Source organism: Rhipicephalus sanguineus, chromosome 3 (assembly GCF_013339695.2).
Source record: "Rhipicephalus sanguineus isolate Rsan-2018 chromosome 3, BIME_Rsan_1.4, whole genome shotgun sequence".
In the NCBI taxonomy this organism is placed as follows: Eukaryota; Metazoa; Arthropoda; class Arachnida; order Ixodida; family Ixodidae; genus Rhipicephalus; species Rhipicephalus sanguineus.
The window spans coordinates 1,062,982-1,084,520 of NC_051178.1; the positions used below are offsets into that span (position 1 = coordinate 1,062,982).

At 47.3% G+C, this 21,539-nt stretch overlaps 1 protein-coding gene across 1 annotated transcript; it reads right to left on the minus strand.

Moving 5' to 3' along the window:
- Nucleotides 1–5,196: 5,196 nt before the first annotated feature.
- On the minus strand, nucleotides 5,197–18,815 carry LOC119388410 (vasopressin V1a receptor-like). Its single transcript, XM_049414373.1, has 2 exons — nucleotides 18,027–18,815; nucleotides 5,197–5,592 (listed from the first exon to the last, which is right to left on the minus strand). The coding sequence occupies exons 1-2, from the start codon at nucleotides 18,813–18,815 to the stop codon at nucleotides 5,197–5,199; spliced, it is 1,185 nt and encodes a 394-aa protein (XP_049270330.1).
- Between the last annotated feature and the right edge of the window lie 2,724 nt (nucleotides 18,816–21,539).

The following is a 21,539-nucleotide window of genomic DNA, read 5'->3' on the forward strand; positions in this document are numbered from 1 at the left end:
TGTTTGAGGCCCGTGTACTTAGATTTAGGTGCACGTTAAAGAACCCCAGGAGGTCGAAATTTCCGGACCCCTCCACTACGGCGTCTCTCATAATCATAGCGTGGTTTTGGGACGTTAAACCCAAGATATTATTATTATTATTATTATCCCTTACGGGTTGTAGTGAAGTGCCGTTTCACCACATAGCATGGCTGAACGCCCACCAAGAAAACGGCTTAACGCGAAACTCCATACTTGAGCACTGGACCAAACCAGATGTGTTAATCAGGCATACATAGAACCCATAAATGAATTTCCGCACGCCCCATAAACTGAAGCGAAACATAACGATTCGCCGGGTTTTTCTGGGTGTCGCATTCACGAAACGTTGTACACACATTGTTGTCTGCAGTCACAGTGGCTCCCGTTCAGTTGTGATCACTGTCAGGCGCCATGAACCCTTCAACAGATATTTCGCACGTAGTCAAGTACGATCGAGATCGACAGAAGCTCATTTCTTGTGTAGCACGAATAAAGAGCATTGAGATGGGCTTGTGTTAGGTCCTTGGCCTGACGGCTTCAACGCAGCCGTGGTCCTAGGAACGAGTACAGCTTTCCTTCAAGCTACTTGACTAGGCTGAAGGCTGTACGGTTTCCCCACCATCATGGACCTATATCTACGCACATCCTTATGTTATCAATCCTTTTCTTCTCCGTCCCCCTTACCCGGAGTAGAGTAGCATGCCTGAGAAGAATATAGCTCAGGCGACCTATTTTTATTGCGATAGCAATTCTCTGGACACTCTCAACGGGTTTTTACCCTCGCCGTCGCCGTCATGTTCCGTGTAAACTCCACATCGATAACATCGCCCCGAGCATCGTAATTTTCTACCGAGGGGTAAAAGCGCGCGAGCGGAGGCGACGAACGCAACTGAAGGAGAGATGAAACAAAGCCGGCCCATCTCCGTCGCACGTTGGTCGCATGCGATAACATCACCCCGCGTGCGAGGCCTGCGCTCGATTGCTGCCCAAGAAGAAAGGAAACGCCCCGCCCGTTAAAAAGTAGCCTGTTGGGACGCCGGGGAAAGGGGGGTGGGGTGGGGGAGGCTATGTCACTCGAGCAGCTACTGTGAACTTTAATTATAAGGGTGTGGCCGCGATCGCTGGAGCACGCGCGCGCTATCTCGGCAGGCATCAGCAAACGGTTCGTATACCTTTCTATGTGCTGTGCTCTAAACGTGAAAAAAAATTCGCAGCATATCCACGGAGTGAATGATGATGAGTGGGCGAAGCTGCGGAGGTTCATCGGTAAACCGTGAATCTTCCGTGAATTCTGCCCAGTACATCATCACCGACGTGAGACCGGGCGCGTTTACACTAAAGGTTCGATGAGAGTTATGACGACTTGCAGCTCACTTTAATTTTACATGTACGCTGTGAATTTTCATTGTTTAGAAAACCATTGCTTTAGAAAACATCTGGCGTCTTTCGTTAAGCAACTGGCGTCTTTTCGTTTTTGCTTTAGAAACATCTGGCGTCTTTTCGTTTTGCTTTTAGAAAACATCTGGCGTCTTTCGTTGGTTTATTTCATCAATCAATGGCGTTTTGAACAAAATTTTTATTGTTTAATCACGCACAGGAGAAATCTCACCAGGCACTACCTTGGAGGTAAACAATGGCTGCTAATGGGAATGAGAGACAGAAGAAGTCGGCTTTTAGCTAACACTTACACTTCTACTTCTACTAAAGTTTCCTACTGGAACATGCCAATGGCTGCTAATGGGGAATGAGAGACAGAATAATTCGGCTTTTAGTTAACGCGCACGCTGCGAATTTTTTATTGTTCAACAACGCACAGGAGAAATCTCCCACCGGCACCACCTTGGAGGTCAAGATCTGGTACTAGCGTTACGACTGGTTACGCACTACGAGGGACGAACGGGTGCCGCTTTAAGGAGCTTCGCCCCTAAAAAGCTAGACGAAAACCGCTTCTCTCCCTGGAGCGGCCGTATTATCTTAGAACAGCGTTTTGTAGAGTCACGCGAGATCGGATCCAAAAGAGCTCCAAGCCTTACTTCGTATAACATTACGATTTCTTATTATGGCATTCCTTGCTTCGCCCTTGCGCTAAAACAGTGACTTTTCTTTCTACAAATGGACCTTTCTCTCTCTCTCTCTTACCAAGGAAGGTTACTGTAACAGAAGTATTGAGCATAGTTACAATACACATCGTGGAGGTTTTGATAGAGACCCATGGTTTCCAGCAGACAAGCGTCTTACACACCGAGCACCTATTACGCGACGACGCCGACACGGAAATCTGTGAGGACGCATAGATGATTGCATTTTAAAGCGTACGTGCCTACTAAATGGTCAAGCAGTCTTGATATACACTAAACTAGGAGCAAGGACATTATGCAGACGGATTTTAGGAGCGGCGCTGTCCGAAACACATTTGATGCTGATGCCACCAAACGCGTTAATTTTACTCTCCAACCGCGCTTGTCCATGGCATCTAAACGATTCTAGAATAACAGAGAGCTGAGCTAGTTGGTAAGTATTCATTATAAAAAGACAGGGCGTGCAAACACGGACACAAGAAAGAAGTCAGGACACCACAAACGCCGACTAACAACTGAAGAGACGCACAATGGCTGAAAAGAAAGAAGGCACGAAAACTTATCTGCGCATGCCCATGCAACAGGCGAACCTTACAATCCGGCACGCGGGGCGGTCTACGTGGAAGATAACTGTTAAGGCATTTTATTTCATCTTTATGCAAGTTAATCGACGGTTGGCTAACGCATGCGCTACCACTATTCTCGATATGCGATGCTTCAATCATCAGGCGCGTTTCTTCATTTCTATGCCGGTATAACACTGCGCATTCATCGAATTTTGGCGTGCACTTACAATCTCGACAATGTAACGTTAGATTAGAAGGTGAGCCTCCTGTTAGCGATCTCGTATGTTCCAACAATCTCTGGTTGATGCATCGGCCCGTCTGTCCTACGTAGAAGCGGCCGCAGCTGAAAGGGACCTTATACACCACACTCGTACGGCAATCAGTGAATTTGTTGGTGTGTTTTACGAAACAAATATCTTTCTTTCTTGTGTCCGTGTTTGCACGCCCTGTCTTTCTAGAATAAACGATTTTACATTGATTACACATTGCAGGACAGTCGAGCGATTTTGCTGAAAGATCAAGTACAGCAACACACCGAATGCATCGATTTGAGAAAACCTGTAGGAGGCGTAGTCAACGCAATGCCAGCGCTGACATGCCGTTACTCTAACAAGGTTGGTAGCGCTACCTGGTTGGTGGTGCCCATTTAAACACAGTTACCTTCACTCAAAACTTTACGGATAGTCTCTGTGGTTATGAAGGCAGCAATACATATCACGTAGTTTTTCAAATATCTCAAACAAGAAACAGTCCGAAAGAACGAACACACTTTTTATTGGACAAAGTACCTTTTTATTTCTTCGTGGCCATGTTTTTTTTATTTCTGTTTTGCTGTTTAACTCAAGTACAAGGTATATAATGATGTCGCGATGACAATAAAAATTTCGAATATGTTCCCTTCCAGGATTATTCTGCCTCATTTCGTTAAATGTGTGCGGTCGGAAGCGACCGATTCAGTAATACGAACAGAAAGAAATTGTCAGCCAGCGGTTCGTAGCATGAAGGCACTGAGGAAATTCCCATGAAATTTCGAGAAATTATTAAAGCTTTTCAACTATGGCAAATTTCCTCCATTTCCGTGCTTCGAATGCGGTTTAATACAATTTTCTCCCCATTAATGAGCCTTGCGCTATCCTGTGGGCTCCTGTATAACTCGTCTTCCATGCCATGATACGCCATTGTTTCCTGGAAACAATTTCTAACATTCAGTCCATTAGGGAGGGTGATGACAAACAAGCGAGAAAAAAAGGCCTGCTCTTTCACAAGTGCATCAGAATAACAAATTATATAGCTTTAGCATGGTGATACCAACTGTTATCGCTACCATTCCGGCTATCTGCCACGGTTGGTTAAGACTGACTTAGTCATCGTGTGTCACTTCGTCAAGATGATTGAGCGATTTGGACGAGCTATCATGCGCAAGCTTCAGACGGCAGCAGTAACGATGTGTTATACCGTCGAGTTAGAAAGCTCTGTTATGCAAACTGTAGGTAAACCTTACGTGGTGTGCGTTGTATGTTGCTCCGATTTTTCAACTGTGGTAGCTGTAATAGCCCTGCCGTTCATACCTGACTTCCTACCGAAGTCATAATTTCTGTGTTCTCCTTGTGAGGGACCTACTCAGTTTTGCTTGCGTAGGGTAATTGCAGTGATGCTCGTCATACAGGATCAAGTCAACATCACCTAGAGAGCACTTTCAGTCATGTGACTATATGTCACTTATAGTCCGTTTCGCGTAAGTGGCCGAAAACGCTGCAGAACGAACACGAGCATTTAAGTCATAAGTTTGAACACCGGATGTATAGCAGCACGGTTGGCATTCAGTTGAGACACTTGTTGAAGAATGTAATACTTCATATGTGCACTTGCAAGAACTTGCAGAAGCAAGTTTATGTCTTTTTTACTTATTTCCTTACGGGATGATATGTACTGCATTTCCTTGTGGTGAGGCTGCTGGTCTCTGCAACACTGCCACTACACTAGTTTGCTGGTACGAACGCTCAGATTTCAGATGCCACCTGTGTACTCAATGCGCCATATTTCGCGGCATAAAAGTATAAAGCATAATTGCACATCCAATTAGCGATACGCGTGCCGGTGCTTTTCCCACGTGACGCACTATTTTGTCGCCTTTGATACGAACTGCGAGACAAGTTTTTTGTAGCCTTCGCAGCGTTATGTGCTATTCATGAAATCTAATACAGGAAGAGCAAACAACGTCGAAACAATCGAACAAGAATACCGGTGACGCTCTACACGTGCAACCATCTTCAAAACCCTTGCTAGAAACGATATCGTATGACATTCCTAATGCCATCGCTTTACTTGCATGAAGAGGTATATGGAACCTGCCCATATATACAACATGTGTGGCAGAGGGCACTGCCTCCGCCCAGGTAAAGCGCTTTTACCTCGGACCAACGTTTAGGATGTCGTGAAGAAACGCAAGAACATTATGCTGTCGGTGTTTGCGACGCGTGGTTAGGTGACTACGTCCCATTCGTGTACTTCTCGTGATCGGCCGCGGAGCGCTATCTGGACAGAGTCTTCTCCGAACACGATGCGGAGTCATAGTTAGCCGTCGTTACTGTCCGTGAGTGCCTGCTCGAGTAGTTGACGGTCAGCTTGACCATCTGTTGGCTGCCGCCACGGTGCCTCGACGCGCCCCTGCGACCGAAGCAGGGCAGACCCTTGAGGAGAGTGCCCACGAAACCGTGCGAGTTCCGAAGCTGCCTCTTCTCGAAGTAGAGGAAGATGTACGGGTTGATGGCGCTGTTGGAGGCCGAGATGACGCCAAACAACGCTACCAGGTTGGCGTCTAGGATGCCGGGGTGTCCCAGAGCAAGGATGACCTCCTGGACCATGTACGGCACGTTGGTCACCAGGAAAGCACCGAACACCACCGCCGTCAACTTGAGCGTCTTGACCTGCGTGATAAATGCGTGGTGAGAATAAGCAAGATGGTGGCCCAGAGAGTGCGAGAGAGAGAGAGAGAGGGGGGGGGAGACAGGGAAAAGAAAACAGGCAGGTTAGCCAAAGAAGATCTGCTGTTGACTACCCTGTACTTGGGAAGGAAGGACGATGGTATCAAATAAGGAAAGAGAAGAGGAGTCTATAAACGCCCCACAAGGTCATTATGACAATGTCGATGTCAGTCTAACACGCACTAACAAACCACATCGCGACCATTTAGTTTCGGCATCCTTAAGCTTGCAAGTCGAACGCTCCCACTGCTCACTGGCCGCCGTTACAGTGTCATCGGGCACATGACAGCCGACACCCCAAAACACTGCTTTCATTGATACGTATCTCAGGCATACAGCATCGATGTAATTAGCAGGCTCTGAACAGTATGAATTAAGTCAGGTTTTCACGGCAGTAAAACAGGACGGCAATATTCGATACTTCAGCTGTTAGGTCATATTGACATGTCCTTTCAAGTGAACCTTTTTACATGACCGCTTAGAACAATGAATGGCATGATGACGACGTGGTGTTGGCTCTTTGATATTGATACTAGACGCAGTGGTGATGTTTTTGACGGCACAATTATGTTATGCGTATGCGTTGGTCTTCTGTCTGTCCCTGCCAGTGCCGCCTCTCTGACTGTGGAAAAATTGAATTGGCCACCTCTTATTTCGATTGGACGTACAAGTACGACATTTTCAGCATGAATAACAAGGAGCGTTATAGCCCTCGCGATGCCACTAGCACCCCAAGTGACCAGTATTAAAAATGACTGCAGTGCAACTACCGCATGAACATATGGTAACGGAAGGAGTAATCGGTATGGCAATTACGTTCTTTGCGAACATTAGGCACACGGTCTGAAACAAAATTGCGCGCCGTAATAGTATTGACTGCATTACGTAATTGCATGGAGAAGCTTGAGCCTGTGACAGATTGGAAAACGCCGGCGAAAAGCCTATAGATGTGACGACGCCGCTACCACTGGGTGAGAAATTAAGAAAAATTGCATCGCATTTTTTCCTCCTAGATTGCTATGTTCTATCGTTTTTTTTAGACTTCAGCGCTGAGCTGTTCTCACTTCCCCTTGAGCACTTTCAAATAAGCAGAAATAATTTCAAAAGAAAAACCTCACGAACACTATCATAACAGTGCCTGTTTTAACCTACTTACTGCGATAGCTACGATCATTTGGAGTGGTCCATCGAATGAACAATTAAAAATTGCCTAGTTTGGAAAAGTTACGCACTCTTTACCGCGTTCTCATTGAGCCTAGAGCCTTTTTTCGTACAGGAGGCTTTCTTCCGATATGGAAATTTTGGATAATATGTTAAGCGATTGAATTTGCTGGAAAGTGTTGTCGTCTCATGTCATTGGCGGCCCATGTTCCAGCTCATACTTCACTTCATCGTTAAATAAAGGGAGTCGAGGAAGGACGTTTTCCAGAATGTGGTTTCCCACTACACGCTGTTGCTTGCAGTGATGGCCGGAGAATGCCAATAACCTCAAGGTTGTTAAGCAAACTGAGGCTACTCCCCATGCAAATTTGTGCGTGCTCGTCGGTAACGTAAAAGTAGAAGGGCCCATTTCGGAGATAGTATCAACGATCTGGCAAGGAGATGACAACAGAAGTCTCACAAAGGATTTCATTTATGGCCATAGTGCTTAAATGGTAGACTCTTGCTGACCGTAGGGCATTGACGACTCTGGCCACTGCGTATGATCGATTTACTACCCTTTACGCATAGCCAATATGGAACACCACATTCTACACCGTCCCGCTTTCTATCCTCATCGGAAGAACAAAAAGTGTTTTGCTGCATCCCAATCTACAAGCTTTGCAAAAGACCCGAACATATCTTCATCACTTTCTCACATTAGCCCGCATTGGAGTCGTTAGCGGCTTGGCGCGCATGGGTTACTGTTTTCTTACTTATCTCTTCATCTCTCTTTTTCCCCTACACAGCGACCTGCGGTCCTTCGTTCTTAAAGAATGAATCGACAGTTTAGTAGCGGCAACAAGTCACTTGACGTTCGCCTCAGCGTAGTGACATGGCCCTGCTGCAGTAGGACGTAGAGCACTGTGAGAAACAGGAAATGGTGAGACTGCACAGAGTGCTCACGCAAAAGCAACAAGCGGAGAGGTGTCTACAGCAGAAGCGCGTATACAGCTTCGCTGGTAATCCATCCCCACGTGAATAATCCTTGGGACATGGGGTGTTGCTGGAGCCATCGTTTCGACAAGCGGACTTGTCTTGTTCAAGGCTTCAAGATTCCATCTTCCTCTGAGCTTGCACCTTGTTTGGATACCCGTGTAAATGTTGCAGAGTCACGAATTTTAGCGCGATAGCCTTAAAGAGCCCGCGTCGCAGCAATCGCGGTGTCGGCGTCGGCGGCGTTGGCTGTGAGCGAAAGATCGGTGCTGTCCGTGAGCAACGAATAATAATTGATGCATATAATAAAAACAGGGGGTTGGAACCGGAATAGAGCCGAGGAATAAGTAACCAGTGACAAGTAACCGTACCATGGAAGCTATATTGTAGCATAAATGATGACTAATATTGTTTTGTGTCGCCTATAGTGAAGAGTAATGTCGTCTAGTCTTGGATAATGTATGTGACAGTGCTTTTATGGGCACTCACTACGGAGCCTTTTCAACGAATGTACTTTAGTGAAGGTGCAACAGTTATCAAACACGTGTGGAATCAGAACGGTAGGTTCGGCGCACGTAACCCCGCACGTGTAGACATCACTGTCTTTCTCATTCATTCATTCATTCATTCATTCATTCATTCATTCATTCATTCATTCATTCATTCATTCATTACTATGATTATCAGTTTCTACGGTGGAACCTAACCCCTGCTTGGTGAGGTATTCGGAGCAGGCAAATAAACAGCACGATTCAGGACAATTTCATTACCTTGCAGTCGTCGTTTAGTGAATGGATGAAATGTAAGCATCGTTTCTTTTGTTCCTGTATTTTCTAATGTTTAGGTTCTTAGTAAAGCTATTTGTATAGGCAGCAGAACTCGTCAATATAATCAGATCGAGCACGGAGGCTTTAAAGAATGACTTAGGCTAGATGCGCTTTGGTAAACCAGGCTTCATTAAAAGTTGGCTGAGCCATTACCTGGGGCTGCTCTAAACACCCCCCCCCCCCACACACCTGACGCACACAGGCACGATACGAACACACACGTTGGAGCAGTGGGAGGCGCGACTGTCCAGCTCAGACCTGGCCGACAGCAAGCGCTGATCGACCAGGTTGAACGGGCGGCCAAGGCCAGTGGGGCCCTCGACTAGGGCTCCCCCCAAAAAGAATTTTTAGGGGCGAAGCTCCTTAAGACGGCACCCGTTCGTCCCTCGTAGTTGTCGTAGTCGTAGTGCGTAACCAGTCATAACGCTAGTGCCAGATCTCGACCTCCAAGGTGGTGCCAGTGGGAGATTTTTCCTGTGCGTTGTTGAACAATAAAAAATTCGCAGCATGCGCGTTAACTAAAAGCCGAATTCTTCTGTCTCTCATTCCCCATTAGCAGCCATTGGTATGTTCCAGTAGGAAACTTTAGTAGAAGTAGAAGTGTAAGTGTTAGCTAAAAGCCGACTTCTTCTGTCTCTCATTCCCATTAGCAGCCATTGTTTACCTCCAAGGTAGTGCCTGGTGAGATTTCTCCTGTGCGTGATTAAACAATAAAAACTTTGTTCAAAACGCCGTTGATTGATGAAATAAACCAACGAAAGACGCCAGATGTTTTCTAAAAGCAAAACGAAAGAACGCCAGATGTTTCTAAAGCAAAACGAAAAGACGCCAGCTGCTTAACGAAATACGCCAGATGTTTTTTAAAGCAATGGTTTTCTAAACAATGAAAATTCACAGCGTACATGTAAAATTAAAGTGAGCTGCAAGTCGTCATAACTCATCGAACCTTTAGTATAAACGCGCCCGATCTCACGTCGGTGATGATGTACTGGGCAGAATTCACGGAAGATTCACGGTTTACCGATGAACCTCCGCAGCTTCGCCCACTCATCATCATTCACTCCGTGGATATGCTGTGATTTTTTTTATTGTAAATAAAGTTTATCTCTCTCTCTCTCTGGCTGAAGGGTATGAGCTTCGCCTTCTCGCCGGGAAGGAGAGCCGACATAGCAGCTCTCCAATACTCGTCTGTATAATACCACAAAGAGAGAGAGAAGATGGCTTTTACCTTCGAGTCGTCTTAGGCGAATTCATAATGGATCCTTGTGAGTTTCTTAGTTGCTCAAACAAACACAAAAAGCACAAGTTCGTGAGGGCTTAATTGATCCACTATGCTACTTACTTTGTTGTTTACTGAATATCATTAACGCTAATTAATTACTAGTTAAGGAATAGAACCCCCATGGTATAAGTCTGAACAAGATGGAAATTCAGTCGATGATGAAGGCACAGGTAAAACGAAATCGTCGGACAAAGGGTGTCGCTGGAATGGTGTGGAACGTGCAATATGCCTCTATACACTATCACTTATTGCGTTCATATATTGAGTGATAAAGACAGCGCTGCTAAATTCCAAAGACAGAAAACAGGGACGACACAGACGAAGAGCTCCAATTAGCCCCTACACAAGCTCTTCTGCATATATTGACGTTTAGTGCTAAGGAACGACGCAGGATGACCGAAAAACACAAGGACACAGCACTATAGCGTACACGTCTTTTCCGTATTCATCGGTCCGTACTGCGGTATACTGCGGTAAATAGCGAGCTATGCAGTGCCAACGAGCCCACCAGTCTGTTTCGTGGAACTTGTTGGGTGACGTACTGCATAACTGAACAAGAAACGCGAAAAAAAAAACGACACAAGTGAAACGCGATGTTAAATAAAATATGCAAATACATTCCGATATGTAATGCAAACAAAAAATAAGGTACAGGTTCTGGTTTTTCGAACCACATGCTCTTTTCTACAGACCGAAGGAATGTCAATTGGCTGAGATGTTTCATTCGGCATGGCATCGTTTTTTTTTTTTTTGGTGATAAACAATACCGCCCACTCTTACAACAAGCTTCCTTGCCCTTTCATCAATATGGTTCGTGCCAAGGAATGATCGTGTCCAAAGAAAAATAAACGTGGCAGCAAACTAACCGGCAACTTGGGTGGTTCCATAATTACCACGTGAGAATATTCGCTATGATGCCGCAGATGTTGCTGCGATCGGCAACTTCATTGTTATGCGTATAGCTGGGCGCACTGGAAGTGAGGGGGAAAGCTCGACGTGAATTTACTTTTTCAACATGTAAGTTTTATTCTTTTCAAGCAGCAGATGAAAGCTCACATGTCTCAGTTGAAATGATCACAACAAGCCCTCTAACCGCTCTGCGCATAACCGTAGACTAATTGATTCTTCTTTAGGATCCTCAGCCTTGTTTGGCATCGGAACGCACGTTCGCCTAATCCGCACCATTAGAAGGAGTGATCCACGTTAGGAGTGAGATCGCTGCTATATAGGCCTACGTTGCATTTGGCTGTGTTGGAAACGAACAGCGTGGGATAAAAAAGAAAGAAAACATGCCTAAATCGTATACACAAAGTAAGAAACGTACATTTTGGTCGCTTTTCGTAAAATGGTGTTACCGTATGAACAAGAACGTTATACAGGCTGTTCCAAGAAATGTGTCCAAAATCCTCAAAAATCAGGGAAATGCGATATTTCGATATCAGGGAAATGCGATATCTTCACAGTTACTGCTTCCGTAGCCGCAGGCATATGAGGATAACTAAAGATATCATTTGGGACAGTAATTAAGAAAGTTAGATTATTTACCTTTAATTAGTGGAGTTAGGCGGTTATGTGAAATGGGAGAATTGAAGTCCTTCATGCGAAGAATCTATTGCGGGTTTGAGATTGCGAAAAAGCGGCTTCTAGTAATAATTGCGAAGTCATGATTTTCAATCAAATTCCGCGGCGAAACCGAAACCAAAACGCGGAAGGCTGGCGAAGCAATTATTGCGACAGTAGCAGACTGGAATACTATGCGGAGTTAGACTAGCAGACTTAGGGGCGATGCGCCTCCCTTTTGTGCTCCCGAACTGCGGGACGCTGTCGACAAGCCTCCGGCGTTCGACTGCAGCATGCCTCCTGCGTAGTTGCACACTATATGCCTGCTTGCAGACACGCGTGCGAGCGCGCTTTTTCTTCAGCGCGACTCGCATTTCGCTGAAGCTTTTTGGTGCCGCGGCGTTGCGACGATACGCCATGCACTTCGAACGAAGCACGTGATCAACGCGCACGTACACTGGGCAAACGTCAGCGCGTACATATTTTCTCATTGGCGAGATATTAGAGAGTTTGAGAATTGGGGACCCAAGACGCTGGGCCCCCAAGCTGCGTTGGGCAGCCTGCTCTTACGTTCGGATGATCAGCCGAGTTTGAGATTTGGGCCAACGCAGGCCGCGTTGGGTCAAGCGCACGGAGCGCCACGCGTGACGAAATTTAAAATCATGCGAGACGCGGGCCATACTACTCCGTGGCCCACGCTGCGTCTGTGTCTTCTCGCTGCAGTGACCCAAGACGCCTTGGGGCCCCACGCTAGTTTTCAATTTTTGCGTCTCGGGTCAACGCGAGCACAAGAGCCCAAGAGTGGCTTGGGTTCTGCGCATGCGCCCTGGCGGCTCGCAAGCTTCTTGGGTCCCCAAGATCCTTGGGGCCCCAGTTCTCAAACTCTCTATTTGCGCCATCTCGGGAACTGTGAAACATCTTTCTGCGGTGCTTTTGCACCTCAGAGGCGATGGCATGAGCTTGGCTGAGCTTGAAGGTCATAATCACGGAACCGGGCGTTTTTTGGGTTTGCACCTTGAAGAGTAGAGATATCGCTCTAAATTAGAGACGGTCCCGTTCTACCGGCAAAGTTATACAGCAGCACAGCCGCCCAAGTGCCCATCGACTGAAAACTACCCCGCACCGAACATTTTGTAGCGTTAGCTACACTTGCCTATATAGCCGGAGCTGATTTCGCGTGGATGGTCATGAGCCGTGCTGCGCATGCGCGAGGATCAGTGATGTCACGCAGCTGGATGGATGGATGGATGCTATGAGCGTCCCCTTTATAACGGGGCGGTGACATGTCTGCCACCAGGCTCGAAGGCGAAAAAAAAGAAAGAAAAAAAATAAACTTCCTTGTTTCATGTTGTCCTAATGCCTTATCTACATTGATTAAATCTACGTTATTATACCAAAAAATATAAATTCACGGTCCATCTCTCTGCCTCTTAAGGCAGAATGACCTTTTTTTTTCCAGTTATTTATTTTTGTACTTTATCTCTACTTTTCTGCCACCAATACTCTAACCGTCTCTTACTTATTTCTATCGCGGACGTGTTCAGCTTTCCATTGTTGTCCCTAAAACCCAAGGCTTCATGTAGACTCGTGCCCACACGTATACCTGGGTGAATATCGCCACATTCAATCAGTACATGTTCCATCGTTTCCTTAGTTCCCCCGCAGCATGTACATTGTTCTTCTTCGTTATTGAATTTCGCTTTATAACTACGCGTTCTAAGGCAGCCCGACCTTGCTTCAAACAGTAAAGCGCTTCCCCTTGAATTATCATAAAACCTTTCCCTCCTTATTTCGTTTTTTCCTTTTCGGTAGTTACTCAGAGCCGGCTTCTTTTCCATCGCTGTCATCCAATAAGTCCTCTCCGCCTCTCTGACCTTCCGCTTAATGCTCCTTGTTGTCATATCGCCCGCACTGCCAGCCGTATATTTACTGGTGAGCCTCCTAGTTCTTTTTCTCCACTGCGTGTCAACGCTTTTTCTATACAAATACCTGAAAACCTTCTCTGCCCATCTACTCTCCTTCATTTTCCTCAGCCTCTCTTCGAGCTGGGCCATTGGAGCCAGCGCCCTCTAGAATATTTTCAGGCCTGCTCACTACTCCGGGCATGGCCTCTGACGTCAGTCATTTTGGCCCTCGTCTCCTGCCGAGTAGACGTGAGCATGCATGCTCACGCCGTTCAAGAGAGCAGGATTGCTAAGCCTGACGAAGCCTGCCGTGGTGTACTGGTGTTTCTTTTGGCGTCTGCTTGAAGACCGTGGTCTGCGTTTGTGAAGTGCTGCGTGGTGATGTGATGTGCTTCGTTCACGGAATGTTGTACACCTGCAAGCTCTCCCAATGGAGCAGTGCTGTGGGCCCAAGTGTCGCCGATATTGGCGATGTACCGAAGGTTCCAGTGGTTTCATTCTCCGAAGGCGACCAAAAAGAGAAATGAGAGCGTGCCGTTCATTGGAATGACATCGATATGCATTCTCTCCGTGATTCAAAGGTATGTGTAGTCTATGCTACTTACATTTGAGATGTTTTAAAGGCACCACCTCTAACACGTTCAGTTATTTCGATAAAATAATGCCGTGTGCACTTCTGACTTGTTAGCGTAAGCCTTTACATAAGGCACATTTAGCTGAGCGTCGCAGACGCTCACCCCCGCGATGATGTAGCGTCTCTAGAGAGTGCATAGATTTTCCGTTTTTGACGAGCGCGTCTTGCCGAGACGCGGTGAGCTTGGCTGCTAAACGACGGCGAAACGAAGTAGACGCACGTTCATGCTCCAATCAAGCGACTTCACAAGCGGTGCGAGAGATGCCTTTTGCGTTCCGCTGCTCGCACTCCGAACTCATAAAAATTGAGCAATAAACGCGCGTGGCAGTATATTCTCAGAACAGGCGTTTCTTTCCCTCAGGGTCGGTAAAAATTTCGCTATTTGCGCGTAGCACCGCGGGCTTCTTTTGACTGAGAAACGCTAAGCAGTGGCGGTGCGTGGCTTCGTGCATCTGTTTTGTATACATAGTATTTCTGACCGGTGCTCCGACCACTTTCTGCGGTATTATAATTATGCGCCAGTCTTGCCAGCACCTTCGCCTAATTTGTTTCCTTGATATGTGTATTGCTGCAAGTCAGCCGAATTGGGATGCCTGTAGACACCTCATAGAATTTGTTTTGTAACTGAGCAAATAAGTATCACAGTGGAGCGGAAAGCCTGTGATAAACCGCTTTCTTAAATGGTTTTCAGGTGTGTGAGCTCGATTTCAAGCCAGAACGATTAAGGACGACTACCAAGTACACCGATCCAAGAACCGGCAGGACAGTAGTAGCTCCTATGTGGGCTACTCGGCTGACTCTGGACCTCTGGACGCAGTGCCTACAATTTTTCTCAGTTTACCAAATAAATAGGAACAGTTTCTGCGCATCTTATGGACAGTGTGACGTGTGTGCGTGTGTGTGTGTGTAAATAAAGAATGAAGTATGAATCAAACTTGCCTTATTTATTTCGTCACTTTTCGGGGCCATCAACCTTCGCATTGATAAATCGATCACATTTTCGATAGCGCACAATCTTTTCTTATTTTTAAGTGCAATAATAAGTCGCTTACAGACCAATCACCGAAGGCTCTAAAGTGTAACACATTCCTTAAGCCAGCGCCAATCCCGACGCAAAAGGCAAAATAAAGCTGTTACGCATGTAAAACTAGCCGCGAACGCTTTATCATTTCATAGGAGACTATAGTGGCAATGGTTTCACTGTCTCCCGCGCGTTCGCTCCCTCGGTCAAGACGCGTGACGTCACGGCGGCAGTGAGCAGGCCTTAATTTTTTTTCTAGGTGGCATTGTTGGAGCTGGCATCTCACGCACTCTCCGACACCGCCGCGCGCGGCTCGCCGCTACTGGTCTGCGCCGCATTCGAGAGGAGTGACGTCGTAGCCATAGACACAGTGGCGCCGGCGCGCGCGCAGCTATTCGCCTTCGCGGTGCAGTCGCCGTCTCACACTGCGCTGGGGCCGCTTGATAACTCAAGCGGCCCCAGCGCGTGACCCACCTTCAAACGCCTCTGACTGGAGTTTGAAGGTGGGTCACGGCATGGAGAAGGAGAGCGCAAATGCTGCTCGACGGCGCAGAAGAGCCGAGAAGCTTATCTGATCGGATCCCGAAGTAGTTGCCTGGCAATTAGCGGTTCAGCGTACGAAGAATGATCAAAAGAAGGCTAATAATCCTAGACAATCTGGAAAGCTAAGAATAATCAGCTGAACCTTTGCTAATGCTACGTATATCCTGGCATAGCCGAGCTAAGCCACTGCAATTTTTTTTAATAAGAAGGTATGGATCGATACAATGAGGGAGCACACGCAGGGAATGTTTTCCTCGAGAGTTCGCTCGCCATGGCAGACTACGAGACGTAATGCACGCGCAGTGGGGTGGAAGAGAGAGAAGCTCCTTGACTTCGACAGCTGCGTCTTCACTTGGAAATCGAGAAAGCAGTCGGCGCCAGGGTGTCGCTCTCACTCACGCATCATGCACCCGTCGCATGCAGCATCAGAGTCGTGGCTTAAGCTCAACATTGTAATACAATTTCAGGATGTTCGCGCAATCCTGTCACTTTATGTAAACAGATTAATCGAATTGCTTTAATGGGTTAAGTTGATTAATGAAATGCGGGCATCGGTGACTATTAATCGTTTCGCGGGACACTTTTCATCGATTCATTGATATTGCTATCCCCAGTGGCGGAATGAGGACTAAGGTCACTGTTGGCTCTACTCATGGCTGTTATCTGCTAGTGTTAGCTAAATGGCAGATAATGTCGGTTTGTGTTGTCATATGTTTGTCAAGCGATGTAATTAGGGTTATTAAATCTTACGCACTGTGTGACAATTCCCCAATATAGGGAGCGCTACCAACTTTTTGAATCCTTTTACCGCGTTTTGTTTGTCATTTCTGCATAGGAAAAGGAACGTAGGATGCGGTAAATTCGAGCGCGCGCATCTCCTGTCTTCAGAATGCGGACGTTCGGATCAGATGTTATTAACGTAACAAACCTTTAATGCTATAAACGTGCGTTGACAAACATTTACCCATTCAAACTGCGTGTCCGCAGTAGTAACTGCGACACTGATGAGCATTTTCGGAACACTTCGCTGCAAGTCGACTAAAGATAAGCCTCAAATGCATTTCAGCGGTTGGGTGCTTCTTGGGAGGCATCGCGGGGAAGCTTCCTCGCAGACCTAACCATGAAAACGGCCCTTAGAATGTACGTATAAAAGATCTACAGATAAAACATATATAAACTGTTTTCTCGCAGATGGCGCACCATCAGCGATCAGCGGGAAGTAATGATGCGATCAAAAAAAAAAATAAATGTCACAGTCTATGGCCGAGGTATACGCGAGCGTCAGCAAAGACGGCGTATCGACTCGACCTTCGTTGCGCCAACCGGCGCACCCCAATATCCCGCCCAGTGTCGTCCTCGATCACTGTTTCAAAATTTGCGGCAGTAAATAAAAAAAAAAAACATTTGCGCGGTATCACTGTTGACGAGTCAGGAGATCTAGCAGTTGGCTGCGCGTAACAGCATTCCCACGGAGTGCTACAGATTGGAGCTGTCGAAAGCGCTAGATCACTGGCCTTGACGTCAATCCAAACAAAAGTTTGTATGTGGGGGAAGACTCGCAGCCCGTCTCAGCATATTTTTTTGCCTTGCATATTGAAGACGCAGCGAGACGCCCGAGTCATTCCTTTGGCAGAGCGAAACTTTACCCACTGCGTTCCCGCCCGAGGGTATACGCAAAACAAAACGCGGCTAAAACTTCTCGCCAGTGGAAGTCGTCTCCCTACTGTCTTAGCTCGTAAGTCACTCTTTTATCGGGTGTGTACGTCACCGCTATCGATCCATATGCGGGCGTGCATGCGGATATCGAAGCGCGCAGGCAAATAGGGCTGTTTCTACGACGACGACGGGCGGCGGTTATGAGGAAGGCGATGGTGCTGAAATGCCACCGACCTTCCGTGTGTAGGAAAGCCATGGTCTTCTCTTCAAGATTGCAGTGCGACGTTTACTACAGGATTGGATTATCGATTCCGTCAACTCGATATAAGCAAAAAGTGCCCGGGCGCTTCCGGCACGAAAGAACTCTTCAGCTTTCGCAGCAGCTAGATTTACCGAAACTCTCCAGCAATAGGTAGAAACACGTGGTCATTGCGAACATGCGTACACGCGCACGTGCCTCGAGTTTAAAATGTCGCTCCGGGTAAGCAAATTGGGCCAGCATTTACTCGCTGGTAGGTCTGAGTCGGTGTGAGTCTGAGTGATTCGACCAGTGAATGAGTTTGCGGAGCTATACTCAGTGTGTCCCTTTCGAGAGTAGGCTACAAACGCTACCATGGAACACAGTTGATGGCTCAGAAAAGAAGCAGTAGTTCTACTGATGTCCTTATTTTACACATTTTCACACACACACACACACACACATTTTGATATCCTGGTTTCAGTTTTAGATATGTCACACTGAAAGAAGATGTTTAATGACAAGAAGGAGGAGAGGTCGACCTGGAAGACATTGCTTGAAAGTTGGGCGACTCACCTTGGCTCGGGGCAACGTAGAAGTAGTCTGCTGGCCCACTTTTCCGCTGGCCGAGCTGTGCTTCCAGATGGCCCACAGTATTCCCGCGTAAAATGTCACCAGAAGCACGAGAGGCGCGATGAACACCATGATGAACACGAACGCCATGTATATTTGACGGTGGTAGAGCGGTGTGCCGCGCTCGTAGAAGATGGATGCGCAGAAGCACTGTCCGGGCGCCGCCTCGACGGTGTGGAACACGTAAACGTTCGGCAAAGACGGCATGCACGAAGCTACCCACGTGATGGCTGCTAGCTTCCACGGGTCAGGGCTGGGAGCCAGCGGTGTCGTAACGGCAATGTGTCTGTCCACCGCGATCGTCACCAGCATGTACGTCGAGGAGACGAGAGCGAACGTCTGCAGGAACTTGAAGAAGCGGCAGAAGGCGTCGCCCGCGATCCACAGCCTGCCCATCACTTCCCACACCACCTGTGACGTCATCGTGACGCAAGCAACGAGAAGGTCCGCTATTGCCAGGTTCAGGAACAGCACTCGCGCTTTCGAGATTCGCCGGTGGCGTCGCTGCAAGACGAGCTTCCAGCAGACGACGCTGTTGCCGACGACGGATGTGACAATCATGATTATGATGATTGCTATGCGGACACGCTTGTGGTAGCGGGGACCCATGATGTCGTCTTCGAGTCCTTCTTCATCGACGATGTCTGTGATGTTCTTGCCGTTGAGCAGTATGCAGGTATGGTTATGGAAATCATCTTGGCTACCAATGCTGTCAATCAATGATGCTGCCATAGTAGTGCAGCGTAGGCCCCTTGGCAGCGTGTCTTCATATTCCTGGTGGTCTGTTCATTCTGACATTTGCAGCCTGTATGCAAGGGCTGCCATTTGCCTTGGCATACCTTTGATCCTTTGTTATTTGCAGCATTTAAGTAAAGCGTCGGCTATCATATCCACTTCAGATTCCTTTGCTGCGATCCTGTAAGACAAGAAGCAACACTCTAAATGTTACGTGCTACATTCAAACACTGGTTTGCTTGAGAGGAGATAATAATTCGGGTAACAGTAAGCTATAGTTGTCCCCTTTTACGTCCTGCATGTTATCCGATCCAGATTTTATGGCGTTGCTCTTTGTGTTTTACAGTAAGCGGTAACAGTGAAGGACAACTTGTTATTGATTTAGAAATGTGTTCGCATGACTTTGCTCTTACAGTAGACCTGACAGTTCGGACAAATTTCGAGCGACGTAGGTGCAGCTGGTGATAGTAAATTAGTGATCTAGAATTGGTGGTGGTTGTGGCGTTGCCACAGGCGAGGTTCGCCTGGGGGCCTTGGACGACGATTGCTCCGCCTGAGCGACTCTTTCTATGCAGTGTATATGTGTCACCATATATCGCTTAATCAGGTCTCTGGCAGAAAACGTAAAATAATATTTTCCAATTCCTTGCGAATCGCCTGCGCACCTTCCGGAACCACACCCTCTTCAGATCAATTGAGGGGATACCCTCTTTTCTTCCTTTTAATATGATAGCAATTATATGGGCAGTCTCGGCTGGTTTTTGCCGTCGCCGTCGCCGTCATGTCCCTCCCGTATGCAGTCCAAATTCATAAGATCCCCCCGCGCATCGTATGTTCTACCGCGGGTAGAAGCGCGCAAGCGGGGGCGACAAATGCGGACGATGCATAGATCAAACGAGCCGGCCCATTTCCGTCGCTCGGAGGGTGCATGCGATAACATCACCCTGCTTGGGAAGCCTGCCGTCGGAGCAGACAGGAAACTCCTCGCCCGTCTTTACCGAGCATGAAAAGACGCGAAGGGGGGGGGGGAGTGTCGCGCGAGCAGCAACATCGAACTTTGAATCGGAGGGCGCGGTAGCGCGCGCTATCTCGACAGCCATCACAGCGGGCGGCTCGTATGTGCTTCTACGTGCTCCGCTCTCAACGCGAAGTGACTATGCGGAGAGCATCTCTTTCTGGAGCGGCCGTATTCTCTTACACCAGCGTTTTGTAGTTACGCGAGATCAGATGCAAAACAGTTAGCCGCCAGCCTCACTTCGTGTAACACTACAATTTGTTGCTATCGCATTGATTGATTCGCCGTTGCGGTGAAACTGACTTTTTGTTCATGAGTCTCTTCCTGTCTGGGCAAAAGCGCTTGCAGGACCAGATGTAGTGGTCTATATCCCCAGCTTCATTGCACTGAGCACACAAGGGAGAAGGAGTGCCCCTTACTTTAAACAACCGTGCAGGAGTACAGGCCAACCGCGTTCTTACTCTGTACAGTAGCGTTGACTCGGCGCAACTAAGTCCTCTTGTGACGCAGAGCTGTGGTAAATTGCATAAAGAGCGAAAATTGAATCACGAGCATCACCTAAATAAGACGTACAATACGGGGTGTTTTGTTTTTGTTTCTTTTTTTTTTCGTTTTGCGTTCCCGTAGCGCGAGTGCGATATTTGAAAGCTTTGGCGAACGTTGGCAGAAACAACTCCCACGCGCGGCTGACAAACCGCAAGCGCAATGCCTACACGCACAATTTCTAAACTTCATTGTCCCAGTTTCACAAACAGATAAATAAGGCATTGCGTCGTGACTTATCCTGCACTATATTGGGACCTCCATGCAGCTTTAACCCTTACGCTTGCACACCCAACAGTTTATCTGGCGCAGACACAGCGAAAGCTCATGCCATTGAAATGGGAAAAAAGAGACCAATGGGTTACCATGGACTACTTGTTTTATATTTTTCTTGCGTCGCCTAAAGCTCTATGTGCTCACGCAAATGGCCCTTAAACGTGAACAAAACCGTGGCGATAAAATAAATAAGACATATCGACGGTTTAAACGGCTTTACGAAATAAAGGCTCATCCGCTCTAAACCACGGCACTTGATCCTTCGAGAAAGATGCGAATGTCACGCCGAAGAACGCGCGAGAGTCATCCGTAGTGACCCCAACATTGTCCTACGGCGGATGATTTTATGTGGTACAATTTTCTGAAGCTGCGTGGGCGCTTTCATTTCTCTCTTTTTTAAAGAGCGGAGCTGTTTAAGCTTTTCGTTGCGCCAGGTAGTGCGAACAGGAATTATCATCATCATGAACCGGTACGCGCTTGCTTCGTTCTCTTCAACTTCTAATTCGCTCCCACGACACGTGCGCCGATTTATCCAGCGTGGACTTCAATAACTATGATGGGTGAGTTTCTTCCGTGACTAAGAATAACGTGCCATCACTTAACAACTAGTCACGAGACTACACGTGACTAAAATGACGTAGCATCACGCAGATGGTTCCGTGACTAAATCACGTGAAACACGTAACATCTAGTAACGTGACTAAAATCAAGTGACGTCACGTGACAACTAGCCGCATGACTACAATCTCTGTAACAATACATAACAGCTAGCCGTGTGACTAAACACCACGGCACATCACATAACTAGTCACGTGACTAAAATCCCACGGCATCGCGTAACAGATTTTCACGTGGCATCTTCCCGCCGTAACCCACGCAACAACTAG

Excerpts from the sequence above, each read along its gene's own strand:
- LOC119388410 (XM_049414373.1), bottom strand. The coding sequence starts at position 18,815 with ATGGCAGCATCATTGATTGACAGCATTGGTAGCCAAGATGATTTCCAT. Across the intron at positions 5,593-18,026 it reads CTACGTTGCCCCGAGCCAAG|GTCAAGACGCTCAAGTTGAC; the intron begins GTGAGTCGCCCA and ends TTTATCACGCAG.